Source organism: Prionailurus bengalensis, chromosome A2 (assembly GCF_016509475.1).
Source record: "Prionailurus bengalensis isolate Pbe53 chromosome A2, Fcat_Pben_1.1_paternal_pri, whole genome shotgun sequence".
Classification (NCBI taxonomy): domain Eukaryota; kingdom Metazoa; phylum Chordata; class Mammalia; order Carnivora; family Felidae; genus Prionailurus; species Prionailurus bengalensis.
Genome location: NC_057348.1, coordinates 56,788,400 through 56,803,528, shown reverse-complemented (window position 1 = coordinate 56,803,528; position 15,129 = coordinate 56,788,400). Strand labels below are relative to the sequence as shown.

The 15,129-nt window shown below is 55.8% G+C and overlaps 1 protein-coding gene across 2 annotated transcripts in view; it reads right to left on the bottom strand.

Annotated features, from left to right (window-relative positions):
- Positions 1 to 12,522, bottom strand: part of EFCC1 (EF-hand and coiled-coil domain containing 1) — a 40,931-nt gene extending 28,409 nt beyond the window's left edge. For both annotated transcript variants that reach the window (XM_043588245.1, XM_043588247.1), the window contains exons 1-2: positions 11,548 to 12,522; positions 9,929 to 10,212 (exon numbers count right to left, since the gene is read on the bottom strand). In XM_043588245.1, coding sequence (XP_043444180.1) covers positions 9,929 to 10,212; positions 11,548 to 12,243 — 980 coding nt within the window. In that variant the 5' untranslated portion in view covers positions 12,244 to 12,522. The remainder of the gene's footprint in view (positions 1 to 9,928; positions 10,213 to 11,547) is intronic.
- Positions 12,523 to 15,129: the final 2,607 nt, after the last annotated feature.

The following is a 15,129-nucleotide window of genomic DNA, read 5'->3' as shown; positions in this document are numbered from 1 at the left end:
GAAAAGCTCTTTCTGTTGGGGGTGATTCAGAGGGTGGAAACTCACCCTGGTGATGCTGGCAGACCTCTTGCTCCCATATAGGAAGAATGTCTGAAAGTGGAGCCCACAAGAGGGAAGCAGAGGTAAGAGATAGAGAGATTCCACATGTCATTATTTGTACGCCTAGATCCAGCCATGCCTGAAGCCATACTCTTGTGCTTTTCAGCAGATCATGCACCCCGCTCCCACCAACTTTTAAATTTAAGCCAGTTTGAGTTTAGTTTCCGCCATTGGCGACAAGTGTCCAATATAACAGAGATATTCTGCTACCTCCAAAAAAGCACACATCTATTTCTCACCATTTCCCCCACACGAGAGCACCTTGATGGTCTATACCCCAGGTCGTTGCATCAGAACATCCTGGAGACCATGATGCCCACTCCCTCATGTGCTCCAGGGTTTCTCTGGCTTGGGTCTCAGGCAGAAGCCATTTACACCACCCAGAACTCGAGACAGGCGATGTCAGGATCCTGGCTCTACAGTGCCTCTGAAGCAATAAGGCCTGCCAGGCCTCCACCCCGGCACTGGCCTCTTCCTTGTGTTTCCTTATGTGGTCGGGACCACCCTAGACGAGGGGAACCATCCACATGTACCAAGGACTTCTGGCTTTCTGGAACACCACTACATTACACAACAAACTTCCAAAAAAACTTCCCACATCTGGCTCAGGGGCCCAAACATCCTCTTTTTCATCTTCCTTTTACTTGGTGCCATGCGGCCTGGGGTGGCTCAGTCAGTTGAGCGTCCAACTTCGGCTCAGGTCACGATCTCGCGGTTCGTGGGTTCGAGCCCCGCGTCGGGCTCTGTGCTGACAGCTCAGAGCCTGGAGCCTGCTTCAGATTCTGTGTCTCCCTCTCTCTCTGCCCCTTCCCCGCTTGTGCTTTGTCTCTCTTCCTCTCTCAAAAATAAATAAACATTAAAAAAAAATTGCTTCGTTGGTGCCATGCTGCGGCCTTTATGATTCTTGGATTTTCACTTCCAGAAAGGAAGCTCACAGGTTAGACGTTTGTTGTTTTTGTCTGACCTGCATCCTTCTTCTGTCTCCAGGTAACGGCACCCACGTTGCTTTGAGGAACTCCCCCGCCCCCACACCCAGGCTAAGCACCCACCTCTCCCAGACCTCAGGGCTCAGTGTGTGCTCCGGCCCTGGCTGGATGGAGTCTCCCAGCACCCTGGCCTCAGGAATCCCAGCCATGGATTCTTCTCTGGGACATCATCCACAGGTGCTAGAAAGCAGGATGTTGGGTCACTGAAGCTGGGCTCACCGCAGCCACATTCGTGGGTAAAACCAAGCAGGGACAAGCAGAGATACAGGATGCACAGAGTGTGCTGGCGGCGTGGGGATTTAAATCTGCTCCGGAGTGTGGAGCAGACAGACGCATGAATGCTCCCCACAGACGAGAAGGCCCCCGCCACGGGAGGCCAACTGATGACAGTGACATTTACTGAGTGCCAAGTACGTGCCAGGCACAATTTGAAGTGCCCTTTGCATCCTGGCTAATTCTTTCTTCGTGACGTAGGCACTAACACTAACCCCATTTTCCAGATGAGGAAACTGAGGTGTGATAGGTTGAGTCAGAGCTTCCCAAGAAGTGTCAAGGCACCAAAGAAAATAGACGCACATAGAGGTAAGTGGACAAGGTGGGTCGTGACCAAACATGGCTGGTGTGGCCCCTCAGGCCACCCTGGGTCTGTGTGGCTGGCTCTGACCTGGGGACCCCCGTCCACTTGGGACCCATCTGCATGCTTCAGGCTACCTGCCTGGCTGGGAACTGGACAAGCTGGGACCGGAAAGCAGGGGATCGCAGAGCCCATCCCCTAATCTGAGCACAAAGACACAGGAACTGCAGCTTGTTCCCAACCACCCAAGGGAAGCAGCACACGCAGCCCTAGACTCTGGGACTCTTGAGGACTGAGTCTAGCTTGGGGGTTGCCCTGTCCTACTGGGTGACCTTGGGAAGATCGCTGTCCGTCTCTGGGCTCCAGCTTCTTCTCTGAAGGACACGTTTGCTGCACACATTAGCCTGTACGGTCAAGATCCCGCTCCTTGGTAGGCACATGAAGTCCCAGACCCTGGGCCATCAGCCATAAGGATGGGCTCAGCTCCGCTCTCAGAGAAATCTGGCTGGGGGCATGCTTTGCCTGAGGGGAGACTTCTCTGCGGAGATACTATTGAGCAAAGAACGCCGCAGCTCTTCTGGCCTCGCCGTCTCCATTCCTGGGACTGAAAAGGCCTCACTCCTTCTTCGGGCCCTTCTGCGCCTCCGTGACCCCACTCTGGCCATTGTGTTCACATAGACATCCACTGGTGAGTGGTTTCTCAGCAGGCTTTGCTTTTTTGGATAGAAAAGAACAGATGTCCCCCTTCTTTCTGCCTTTAATAGAGTTGTGGAGGCCACACGTCTGAAGGAACATTGCAAAGACTCATTTGCCTCAGCTCCACGTCGGGGTCCGAGCTCTCAGGGCAGAGCCTGCTTGAGATTCTCTCCCTCTCTCTCTGCCCTTCCCCCGCTCGTGTACGTGTGTGCACACTCTCTCTCTCTTGCTCAAAATAAATAAATAAACTTTAAAGTCTGTTTCAGCCCGCAAATCCCAAGGTTCCATCCTTGCAGAAAGCTCTGTCTTGGAACAGAGAATAGCAGGTCTGAGGCTCCCCCCCCCCCCCCCCCCGAGCTCCTGGCAAGGCCTCCAGGTATGGGACTGGGGGTCTGTCCCTTCTCAGGGGCTGGAGGTCAGGCCCTGCGTTCTCTTTCCCTGGGCCCAGATATATCCTCCTCACCTGTCTCCTTGCCTCTCGCCACCCCTCCTGCCTGATCTGTCTTCCAGACACAGCCAGAGGGGGTCTCCGTGAAGCTCATATCTGATTAGGCCCTTCTTGCTTAAGCCCTTCTCTGTCTCCCTTGTTCTCTGGGGTAAAGCTCTCATGCTCAGTCTGGTGCTTAGGGTCCTTCGCCACCCCCTGCCTGCCTTCCAGCCTCCTCTCCTGCCACTTTCCACTTCAAACCCTCTCCCACCGTAAGTCTCCCTGTTCGCAGGAGGCACCCAAGCCCTTCACATCTCTAAGCCTTTGTACTCACTGCAACCTGCATTTGCAGTGCCGGAGAAAACTCCTACTCATCCTTCAATACCCAGGTTGGATGATGGAATAACCCCAAGAGATGCCCTGACCCCCCCTGCCTCATTCATGCCTCCTCCATGCTTGTCTACACTCTGCAACTTGGTTAGGGTCCTGTCTACAATCAGCTGAGACTGTCCATTGTTTGCTGCTGGTCTCCAGACAGAAGGCTCTCTAGGGGCCGGGCTCTGTTACTATTAACACCAACCACCATGACCGTTACTATTTATGGGGGGGTACTGTGATAAGGGATCAATAATAATAGTAACATGATATTCATTAAGCTTTCTCTCAATGCTAAGCCCTGTTCTAGGTGCTTTATACATGTTAGCATTCTGAATCTTCAAATACCCCAGGAAATGGGTATTATTAGTAGTAATATTCTCGTCATCCCCATTTTACAGATGAGGAAACTGAGGCTCACAGAGAGAAAGGGAAGGGCCCCAAGTCCCACAGAAAATAGGTGGAAAAGCTGGGATTCAAACGCAAGTCAGGCTGGGCCTCCTGAGCCTGCCCCCACCCCTCGCCCTCCCCATCAAGCCCATCTGTGGAGGGTCCCAGGCCGGGGCATGTGGCAGGTGCCTGACCACCACTGCCTCTTTGTGAGCCCTGGGTATTGTCCCTGAGAGAAAGGCCTCGGTTCCCACCAGTGGCCACCCACACACCTGCTTCCAAGACTAATGGAATCCGTGACCAGACGCCTCCTAGCTCCAGATGGTACCCCATGCCCCACTGCCCCGCCTCTGCCTGTCTGCTTTCCTCCCTCCCCTGACCTGCTGACTTGGCCCCCCCGCGTCCCCGCCCCCCCCCCCCCCCCCCCCGCCCCAGGTCAGGCTGGGCTGCCGCAGTGGGGCAGAAGAAAGGAGCTGGCCCTCCAATGGCCTCATCTTTGTGTCCCTTCCACGGTGGTCTGGTCTGCCGAAGGAGCTGTCCTCCTACTCGCCCCCACCCCCACGGGGCCTTTTCATCTTTCCCCTCCTGGACAACAAAGCCACAGAGGCCAGGAGGAAGCCCCTCCTCCCTGCTCCAGCTGAGCTGAGCTTTCTGTCTTCTTTTCTGTAAGTTTCAGCTCAGCCCCTGCCCAGAGGTACTGGCCCCAGGCTCAGCACAGAGCAGGGGCAGGCGGGCTTCAAGGTGGAGATGCCAGAAACCCTCGGTCACTGAGTCAAGGGCAGTTCCTCCAGGAGCACCACCCGCCTTGAAGCAGGATCTACCCACTGGACCACTCACCTAGGGCTGACCCTGTGCTGGAGTCCCCTGTGCCCGCACCCTTCTCAACAAGACACGTCTGAGGGCGCATCCATCCATACGCTCACGCGTCCATTCATTCACCATCTTACTGCGAGCCCTGGGCTGGGTGCCTGGCTACAGAAATGCCAACACGTAGTGTTGGAGACCAGTTATTATGACCCTTTTTGCCCACTCTCCGAGCAAGTTCTGAAGCGCCTGTACAGGCACAGGATGGCGAGGGCTGAATGCCCCTAACCACCCAAAGCATTCAGCAGCCTGGAAAAGCCAACCTTGAGACAAGCCTGTTCTGCAGCTAAACCAGCCTTCCTCCCCGGGGCCTCCACTGTCCGGGGAGTCTCCAGCTGCCAGAGTAGGCCTATTTTTCAAGACAAGAAGGGGGATTTGGGCTGCAGGCTCCAGAGAGAGGCATGGGTGGGGGATATGTGTTTTTTTTTTAACACATATGGGATATGTTCCTCCTTAATTGTCCTGGGAGGGGCTCAGTCCCACAGTCCGATGGGGCTGGCTGTGGCTCCAGCAGTGGGTATGTGACTAAGCTTTGGCCAATCAGAACATCAAATCTTCTTGCCCCTCCTCTACCTCCCGCTCCCCACCCCCACTGATGGGTTCAGGGATGAATATGTTTCCAAGTTGGTTCAATGATTTCCAGTTCCAGGACTTCACTGGGATGTCTCAGACGAGAGATGATCTTTCTATTGGACTTAGACCTTTGAAGAGGTAAGTGCCCCAAAGGCTACCAGGAGAGAGAACTTGCCTGAGAGAGAAGCAGAGCTTCTATATTCTGGTGACATTGCTTGAGTACCTTGATCCAGCCATGCCTGAAGCTGGTCTGCCTAGACTTTCCCAGAAGCCACTGTTTTAACCCAAGTCAGTTAGAGTCAGGCTTCCAGGCATTCATCTAAGAGAGCTGGCTGATGGGAAGAAAGAAAACAAAGAGAAGGGTGGAGAGTGGCTGGGTGTAGATTGGGAGAAGTAACAGTGAAAACCCTGGTTGGATGTGGGGTTAAATGACATTTGATGACTCGGGATGGCAAATATTCATAAAAAATGATCGCTGTAATGTCATCTCTCCTCCCTCCCGTCATCAGTAGGGTCTACGCTGCTCAAAAATGTGTTGGGAGGGGGGACTGTTTTCGGGGATTTGAAGAAGCCGAGTCTCTCGTCTGAGATGAGGTGGTCCATCCAGCTGTGGGAAGCAGGAGCCCAGAGGCTGATGTGGCTGTGATGGAGCAGGTAATCCTCCTTGGCAGACTGGGCTGGGTCCGGTGAGCCCCTGGGTTTTTGTCTGGTTCCAAGAGCCTGAAGACCCCTTTGATTCCTGGAATGCTTCCATATGATCTGGGACTCACTCCCATAGCTGTGAAACCAGACGTTCTTCCGTGGGGCCCGTCTGCACACAGCCCATTTGTATCCTAACGTGGGTGTTCATGGCCTGCTCCCCCCAGGCCCCAGAGGAGCCTCTGGGGGCAGCAGACATGTGTGTGTCATTCCCGTGTACCCGACGTATCCACTTTCTCCATGGAAGGTGCGTAGAGAATGTGGAACTAATATGTGAACATCCTCAATTGCTTAAATGTTTACTGTCTGTTCTCTTAGGTTCCCGGTCAGGGTGGTGAATTGAGGTGCTGTGCAAGGTTCCCTTCCCATGTACCAATACACAGAAGAACTGGATAAAATATAACCATTTAAATGAGTACAGAGCCAAGGTCAAAAACAAGAGGGAGCTTGCCTGGGGAGTTCATACAAGGAGGCTCCTGCATGAAGCCAGGGGCCAGCCCGGGGCTGCCTCATCCATGAACAGAGGTGAGAAAAACCCCTCTTACTGACCTTGGGATGTTGTCCCTATATATGGACTCAATTGCTCCCGACCTGTGTAGTTCTGAAGCTTCAAGCTGAGAAATGAAGTTACAAGCTGGCCCGGAATCGGGCCCTGGGGGAGGCAGACGGGGAACAGCTCTGACGGGAACGCCACAGCCCTGGGGATGGGTGGGTTCTCCCGGATCATGGCTTCTGCCAAAGATGGGCTCGCAGTTGGCCATCACGAGGCACACCGAGGACCTTGCCATCAGCACGGAAAGGGCAGAGAGGTGAAACGCCAGGGAAAGCTGAGCGGTTGCAGCGATCCCAAAGAGACTGGAAAAGAAGGACGTTTGGGAAAGACATGACGGGCAGGATGGCATCCACAACACAAGGACAGAGGGGGACGAAAAAGAAGTAAATGGAAGCCCAGGGAATGAGAAAGGGAGTCACTGAGATATCCTTTTAGGGCGACGGCACGGAAGGGGAAAGGACATTTACTCGGAGTTGGGAAACTCACCAGGGCCCTGGAACAGCCAAGGTTTCGTTAGGAGGCCACCCCCGCTCCAGGGCTCTATTTCCTCGTGTGAGAAAAGGTGGCTCAGATACCAACCTCAGAGGTTATGAGAAGGTCAGAGTGTGTCGCTTCCTGCCACAGTGCTGGAAAAGTGTCATTCATTCTAACCAAATGGCTTCAAGCTGTCATTCCCAGCAGGGATTTCAGTCACTGGCTTTTTCTCCCCAAAGATACATCTGCAGAACACCTGGAGGCATTCCAGAGCGATGTCACTTAAGAGGGCATGACAGGCTCTAGTCTTTGGGGTGTGAGGCCTCTTCAACCCACCAAGTTCCTTCGGACCCTTCCGCAGGCTCCATGCGTCTGGTCACAGAGGGACACCTGAGTTCCTGACACTTATCATGCAAAAACAGAGGTGACATTGTAGCCCACAGCCCCTCTGCAGGCTGTGACATTCCTTCAGGTGTTTTGGGGGGGGGGGGCACGGAGAGACTCCAAGAGGACTTGTGGAAGTTGCCAGACTGGCCTGGGGTATGTGGTTTGGGGCTGTTTGGGCTGGGGCTTGGATCCTGGTTTGTCTGGCCTTGGTTTTCTCATTCAGCAAGTGGAGTTAATAATGCCTTTCTCTGAGGCCAGTTGAGGGGCTCATTTGTACTAACATGGGGAAAGTTCCTTGCATCATGCCTGGTACACACGTGATGCTCAACGCATGTCCTTGGCTGTTCCACCCCCCCCCCCCGCCCTTTCCTTTCTTCAAAGAAGGAGAGCTTTGGGGCAAGTCGCCCACAAACTCTGATCGTAGAAAATGGGCAGAGGAGGTCTGCCTCCTGGGGCTGGGTGTGGTTTAGGGGACATGTTGTTATAGGGGCAGGGGAGCGAGTGACAGAGCCATCTCCTAATCACGGCGACCTGAGCACAGTGTCACTCTTTCTCCTCACCAAGAGAACCCAGTTCTGTTTGGGGCCTCAGTATGTAGATAAGAGCAGCCATGTGACACAGTGCTGGCCCAGGACATGGAGATGCACGTTCTGGTGGGGAAGGGGTGTCTCTCCCTGGAAACAAAGTCAAAGCTCACTTGAAGAAAATCCTCCCCACCCTCAGCATTGCCCATCCTTCTTCTGATGCCTGGACACAGACGTGAGGCCTGGAGGTGTGGCAGCCATCTTGTAACTGTGAGTCTACACACACGAAAAGGTAAAGTGGAAAGAAAGAAAGAAAGAAAGAAAGAAAGAAAGAAAGAAAGAAAGAAAGAAAGAAGGGAGGGAGGAAGGAAGGAAGGAAGGGAGGGAGGAAGAAAGAACACAGGTGGTAGGGGCAGGCTGACCTTACTTTTCCATGTTCTGGCTGTGTGACCTTGGGTATGTTACTTCACTTCTCAGAGCCTCACTCCCCACAATCTGTAAACTGGGGATAAAACCTCTACCTTGGCACAGTTCTTGTGAGGGTTAAGTGGCGCCCTGGATACAAATTCACCTTTTCTAGCACAAAGGGCTATCCCAATGTTTGTAGTGGCTCCTGTAGTCATGCTGTGGGAGACAGTGAGTTACTTTAGGGTGAAACAAAGAAGGGCCCCTTCATTTCTCCTCTTGGAGAAAGTTCTAAGGCTGGACACAGGCCCCAAGCCAACCAGCTCTGCTCTTTGGTCGATCAGCTATGCAAACAGGAAGTGACTACCCAAACATTTGGAGCTGCAGGAGGCTGGCCCCGGGGTGGGCCTCCTCACGGAGGCCTCTCTCCACATTGTGTCTTCTCATCTTCCAGCTGGGAGCACCTCAGAAGTCAAGGAGGAGGTCCCTCCTCTGAGGGGCTAGGTTCAAAGCCTCCCCTTCTGGTTGCCTTGCCCACCAGCCTAGGCCAGGCCACTTTCCCTTCGGGCTGGAAGATGACAACAGCCCCTCTGTGGGCTCCCCACAGGCTCTTGCTCTTCCCTCCTCCCATCTCTTTGTCACAACTGCAGCCAGGGCCACTTTTTTTGAAATGCAAATCTGTTCCTGTCCCCCTCTTGCTGAAGGCTTTCATGCTCTCTTTGGGGGAAAGATTAAAGCCCCTGACACACCCTTCCAGGCCCTGGAAGGCCTGGCCTCTGCCTGCCGCTCCAGCCACTCTGGCCTCCTTTTAGTTTCTGGAATGTGCCCAGTTCCCCTTGCCTCAGGGCTTTGCCCACACGATTCCCATTTTCTAAACCGCCCCCCCCCCCTTTCCCCTGTCCCTCTCCCCGGCCCACCTTGCCAAGTAACATCCTATTCTCAGCTCTCAGCTCAGCTCAAGGGTCACTTCAGGTGCTGGCTGAGCCCCGCTCTTCCCCCACAGCATTCATCCAGCCGGCTGCCCTACATCTCATCACATGATCTCCCATGCTCGGTAGTGGCTGCTCATGGCAGGGACTTGGGGCTGTCTTGCCCCCAGTCACATTCCTGGTACCTGGTGTAGCCTCTGTACAGAGTCAGTGCTCAGTAAATGTGGAAGGCAGGCAGGCAGGCAGGTGTGCCTTGGGATTCAAAATGAAGAGGGAGGGGGCTGCTCACTGAGCGCCTGCCCCCTGCCCCGTGGCAGGCAGGACCTCGCGCCCTCTTCACAGCCACTCTGGCAGGCAGGGACTCCACTCTGTTCTACCAAAGGGGAAACAGAAGCTCCAAGAGGGGTCAGTGACTTGCCCAAGGTCGCACATCTGGCAGAGGCCCTGCTAGGATTTAAACTCGGTTCCAAGCCCGGCTTCCTGCCTGGTGGAGTTGGCACAAGGGATCGTTGTACATCTGTTTCCTCATCTGCCGAACGGGGATGAGATGGTACCAAGTGACAGGGCTGCCGTGAGGATTCAGTCAGGCCACTAAAGTGCTTAGCTCAGCGTCTGGTGCACGTTAAGGACTCAGCAACTGTTAGCTATCACCACCACCACCACCACAATCATCATCATCATCATCACTGGGTTGATCAAAGAACGGATACGAATAACTCTATCCTGTTGCGACCCATGCATGGGCAAATGGAAGGCCTTTGTGGGTGAACACGCACAGGAGTGGTCGGGTGGGGGGCAAGCGATGGAGTGGATGAACGTCGGAGGAAAGGGAAGAATGGCCGAGCGAGCGGAGGGATACACGAAACGAACAAACGGGAACGCGAGCACCAGCGTGCGTGCGGGGAGGATACACGCCCGTGGTCTGGGACACCCGGAGCTGACTTGGGGCACCGGGGCCGCACCCCCCGCTCACCTGTAGCGCCGCAGCTCGCCCTCCAGCCGCCGCACCCAGCGCTGCAGGCCGGGCACCTGTCTCGCCAGCGCTTCGAGCTCGCGCACGCGGCCCAGGCTGCGCAGCACCGCCTCCCGGGCCTCCTCGGCGCGTCGCCGAACCTCGACCTGGCCCTGGCGCAGCCGCCCCGCGCGGGCCTCGGCCACCGCCAGGGCGCCCCGCGCCTGCCGCAGCTCCCGCGCCGCCACCTCGGGCCCAACGCGCCCCGCCTCCTGCGCGCCCGCCTGGCTCTTCCAGAGGCCGACCTGCGGGGGACAGGGCCGCGGGGACAGCGATGAGCGCCTCGCTGCGCTCACCATTCCCGCGCCCCCAGGAGCACCGACCGTGCACGTTTGTTGCGCGCGCTGCCTCCCGCTCCCGGGCTGCTCTGAACTCGGTTCATTCCTCGCAATAAACCTAATGAGACAGGAGCTCTGATCAGCCCCCCTTTTCCTGGGTGATGGAAACTGAGCCACAACACCCATGTTCTCATCTTGGCGCGGTATCAATTAATTCCCAAACTTTACGACTCTTCCCTGCCGATTGCCTGCATTGGTGGCACTCGACCTTCCGTGGCGCCTCCGATCCCTAGACTCGAGGAACAAAAAGGCGTTTCCGGATTTCCCCAAGGTCTGGTCAATAGACTGTTCTTGAGGATGGGGTTTTGTCTGTCTTGTTTACTGCGGTGTCCCCGACGCCTAAACCAGGCCTGGCACACAGTAGGTGCTCAATAAATACCTGGAGTGAATGATCCTGGACCCTCTTACTCTGCACTCCCACCCTTTGCTTCTCTGGTGCTCCCTGGCTGCCAGCCCTTGCCTGGTCCATAGGTACGGCCACTCAAAGCAGCGCCCTGCCACCCCTCTGCCACTCAGGGCTGGTGTCTGGGCAGAGTGCAGAGCAGGGCCAATACGGGTCAGTTGCCTCCTGCCCTAGGCTTCCTTGGGGCTGCTCTTTTCCTCCTCCCACCCCTGTCACCCTTGGCACAGGGCTGGGCACAGTGCAGAAGTGTTTGTTGACTGAATCCCAGATGCTTGGGCTGGGTCCATATCTCGCTCACTGCTTCCTTCTCAATATCCCAGAGAAGGCCTGACCCCCACAGGTGTTTGGTGGCCAGTGACTACCCGGCCCTGGCCCCGAGGGAGGCCCATCACTATTTGCTGAATGATCCAATGAGCTGCTTAAGGGGGGGTGGGGACAGGGCCTCTTTCACCCCTTATCTCCTAACCTCTCCCCGCACCCCCAGAGCCTGCCACCACGGAGAGCTCAAGATGCCTGTTTAATGACTGAATGTGTGAGCCGGCCCAGGTTTCCGGGGCGAACGCAACTACTGGGTTAGAAGAGGCAAGAAGGGACAGTGAGGGTGGGGAGACGGGGTGGGCTGGTGATCTGGATGTGCCAGCGGTTCTGGAGGTGGCACGGGGGAGGAGAAGAGGAGGGCTGGAGTGGGGCGGGAGAGGGACAGGACGCCAGCGACCTGGAGTGGGGTGGGGCTGCCCTCTCTCCCCTGTTCCACTTCCTGTGCCCGGTCCCGGCTGTTCGAACGACCCCCGCCCCCATCCAGTCGTTGCCGCCCCCCCTCCCTCCGCGCCGGCGCGCACCTGCAGCGCTAGGCAGCGCGCGTCGCTGCTCTGCAGCGCGGCCCGCAGGTCCTCCACCAACTCGCGCAGGCTGCCGTTCTCCTCCTCCAACCGCGCCAGGCGCTCGCCGTCCCGGCCGCCGTCGGGGCAGTCGGGGCCGCCGTCCGGGCCCGGCGTGTGGGGGGCGCGGCGGCGGCGGCGCGGGCGGCGCAGGCGGATCTGCGTCTCGATGTGCTCGCTGAGAGCGCCGCGGGGCAGCCGGGGCCCCGCGCGCGTGCCGAAGTAGCCGCAGAGGCGCGCGTGGAACTGGCGGAAGGTGAGCTCGGGCGGCTCCGCGCGCAGCGCCAGGCGCGCCTCCTCTTCGGCATCTGCGTCCCCGTCGGTGGCCACCCCGGCGGCCGCGTCCCCGGCGGCCGCATCCCCCGGGTTCGCGTCTCGGGCGGCCGCATCCCCGGAGGCCTCCCCGGCGGCGGCCCCCTCGGCGCGCAGCCCCAGCACGGCGCAGAGCGCGCGGAAGTCGGCGCGGGGCAGGCGGCCGGCGCCGCGGCAGTCCAGGTGGTGGAAGACCTCCTGCAGGTACTGGTCCAGGCCGGTGGCCAGCACCACGATCTCGTTCTCCACGCCGCGGTCCAGCCCGTAGTGGTGCGCCAGGGCGCTCAACAGCCACTGGGTGCGCCGCGCGGGTCGCCGGTACGGGTCACCCGCCGCGCCTTCCATGCCGGCCTCCCGGCCCGCGCCGTTCGGCTCCTTCGCCGCCGAGCGTCGCTTCTCGGATGCCTCCGCCCCGCCACTTCCAGGGGCGGCTCCGGAGTTCCTCGGAAGGAGGGGCTTAGGCTTAGCGGTCGCGGTCTGGTTGGAGCGGCGCGGGGGGCCGTGTCCCGCAGCTGCGCCGGCTTGGCGGGTCGTCCGTGTTTCCCCGGTTGGCTTGGAGGGGACTGGGGTAGAGGGCCGAGTCCCTCTCTCTTTCTCGCTTCTCCGGGTGCCCCCCGCGCTCTCCTCCCCTCATCACTCCGGGGGCGTTCCTGGCGTCTCGTCTTCCCCTCCCACTCCTGGCTCTGTCGGCTTTCGACTCCCTCAGCCTCGGCCCCACCCGCCCTGGGCTCAGAGTTTGCCCGGGGACAGGCGCGAGGCGTGGGCGCAGGATAGGAAGCCGGAGCGGGACTGGACGGTGGCAGCCAGGTCCTGTGGCTGGGGGCGTGCCCCCCAAGCCCACGTGTCACTCCACCCCTTCTCCTCCGAAAGGAAAGTCTTCCGAGGATAGCCCCACGAGCTGGCTCCAACCGTCCTCTCCCCGCGCCGGTGCAGAGAAGCCCCTCTCCCCGTCCGTTCAGATACTGGGGTCTTAAACTCACACGTCGCTCCACGGCAGGCAGTGCGGGGAGCCTCACGTGTAATTAGAGCCGAGGAGAGGCAGGTTGGAGGAGTGAATGAACCGCTTTAGCGGCATCGCGCCGGTAAGAAGTCGATCTGAGATGGACAGACCTTCGCTCTCTAAGCTGCGTGTGTGTTTGGTGAGGGGGTGGGGGGGGGGGAGGGAGGCGGGGAAAGCAAGGTATTTTTCCGGCCCTCACCTGTGTGCCTGTGGGTAGTGAGTTGGCGGGGCGACCTGAGTTCCACCTCTGAGCTGGGGTTATGCTGGTAGGTTGTTTGGCCAACATTTTCTCCGGTGCCTTACAACACGTTTTTGGCAGGTGAAAGGAAAACCACCCTCTCGGGGAGACCTAGGTTGCTTTTCCCTTCTTTTTCACCAGAGAGATGTCATGCACCTGTTACCGGCACTGGGACTGGTTGTCCAGCCATGTTGGAGCAGACTTTATTCAACTGTCCCTGGCTTTAAGATGGGCAGAATGTGGGCTTGTGTATAACTCTAGGAATTTAAATGCTAAATCCTGGAATTGGAAAAAGCGCTAAAATTCTGTCTCCTCTTCGGCAGTATCCCAGAGGCAGCAGTTTATTTGGTAAACTCCTACCCATTCTTGAAGATTTTGCCCAAAGGAAGGACTTAGATGCTTCTCCCCAACCATTTTGGACATATTTTTTTAAACTATAAAAGTAATAACATTTTGACAAAAAGTGTTACATCAGTTTCACTTCTTGGCTCCTACCTTAGAAAAATATATGTGCACAGGATGTTCACTGCATCATTGTTTATAATATTGAGAAACTAGAGACAACCTAGTACCCATCAGCCTCCATGAATCACCAAAAAAGGAGTGAGCAAGGCAAGTTGAAACCTGTTATGTACAATGTTAAGACTTACATGTAACAATGACAACAAAACCACACAGCACGGTAGTAAATATTTTCTGTAAAGACGTGTATATATGCATAGAGAGAGATGGGAGGATTCAAAACTGATTTAGTGGTTATTTCTGAGGATCAAAGATATTTAGCCTTTGCTATAGCATTTCTCTTTTTGACAAGATGACTTCTCCCTCCCTCCCTTCCTTTTTTTCTTCCTTCCTTCCTTCCCTCCTTCCTTCCTTCTTTCTTTGCTTCCTTCCTCCTTCCTCCTTCCTGCTTTCCTCTTTCTTTCTCTTTCTTTCTTTCTTTCTTCTTTCTTTCTTTCTTTCTTTCTTTCTTTCTTTCTTTCTTTCTTTCTTTCTTTCTTTCTTTCCAGGGAGGACATACCTTATTTACCATTTACATGCCATAAAATTCACCCACTTAATGGTATAAGTAAATGCTTTTAGTGCATTTGTAGAGTGTATAACCATCACAGTCTAACGTCAGAACGTTTTCATCCCCCGTTTCCCCAAAACCTTTGTACTACTTAACTCATTCAGTACGTCTCCACCTTCCACCCCCAACCTCCACTGCTCAGCAGCCACCACTTTCTGTGTCTATAGATTTGTCTCTTCTGGACATTGCATGTAAAAGGAATCATACAGTGTGTGACAGGCTCCTTTTTGAAAACATTAACAATAGTGTTTTCCAGGTTCACCCACATTGTAGCATGTATCGATACTTTCTTCCTTTCTACGGATGAGTGATATCCCATTGTGTGGGTAGATCACGTTTTTGCTTATCCGCTCATCAGTTGATGGACATTTGGGTTGTCCCCACCTTTTGTCTATTCCAAATAGTGCTGCTGTGAACATTCACGTGGGCATGTTTTCATTCTTCTTGTTGTGTAGACCCAGGGTGGGAAGGCTGCTTAGATGGCTTTTTTTTTTAATGTTCATTTTATTTATTTTTGAGAGAGAGAGAGAGTGCACCAGCAGGGGATGAGCAGAGAGAGAGCGAGCGAGTGAGTGAGAGAGAGAGAGAGAGAGAGAGAGAGAGAGAGAGAGAGAATCCCAAGCAGGCTTCATGCTGTCAGTACAGAGCCCAACGTGGGGCTCTATCTCCCAACCATGAGATCATGATCAGAGCTGAAATCAAGAGTTGGCTGCTTTAACCAACAGAGTTACCCAGGCGCCCCACTGGATGGTAGTTTTATGTTTAATTTTTGAGGAATTGCTCAACTGGTCTTCAAAATGGCTGCACCATTTACCTTCCTACCCACAGTGTTTTCCTGTTTCTTGATGGGTTAAGTGATAGGACCGGTCTCAATCCCGGCCTCCTGCAGCTTCCATGTCAGTTCGCGGTGCCCCCAGCCTT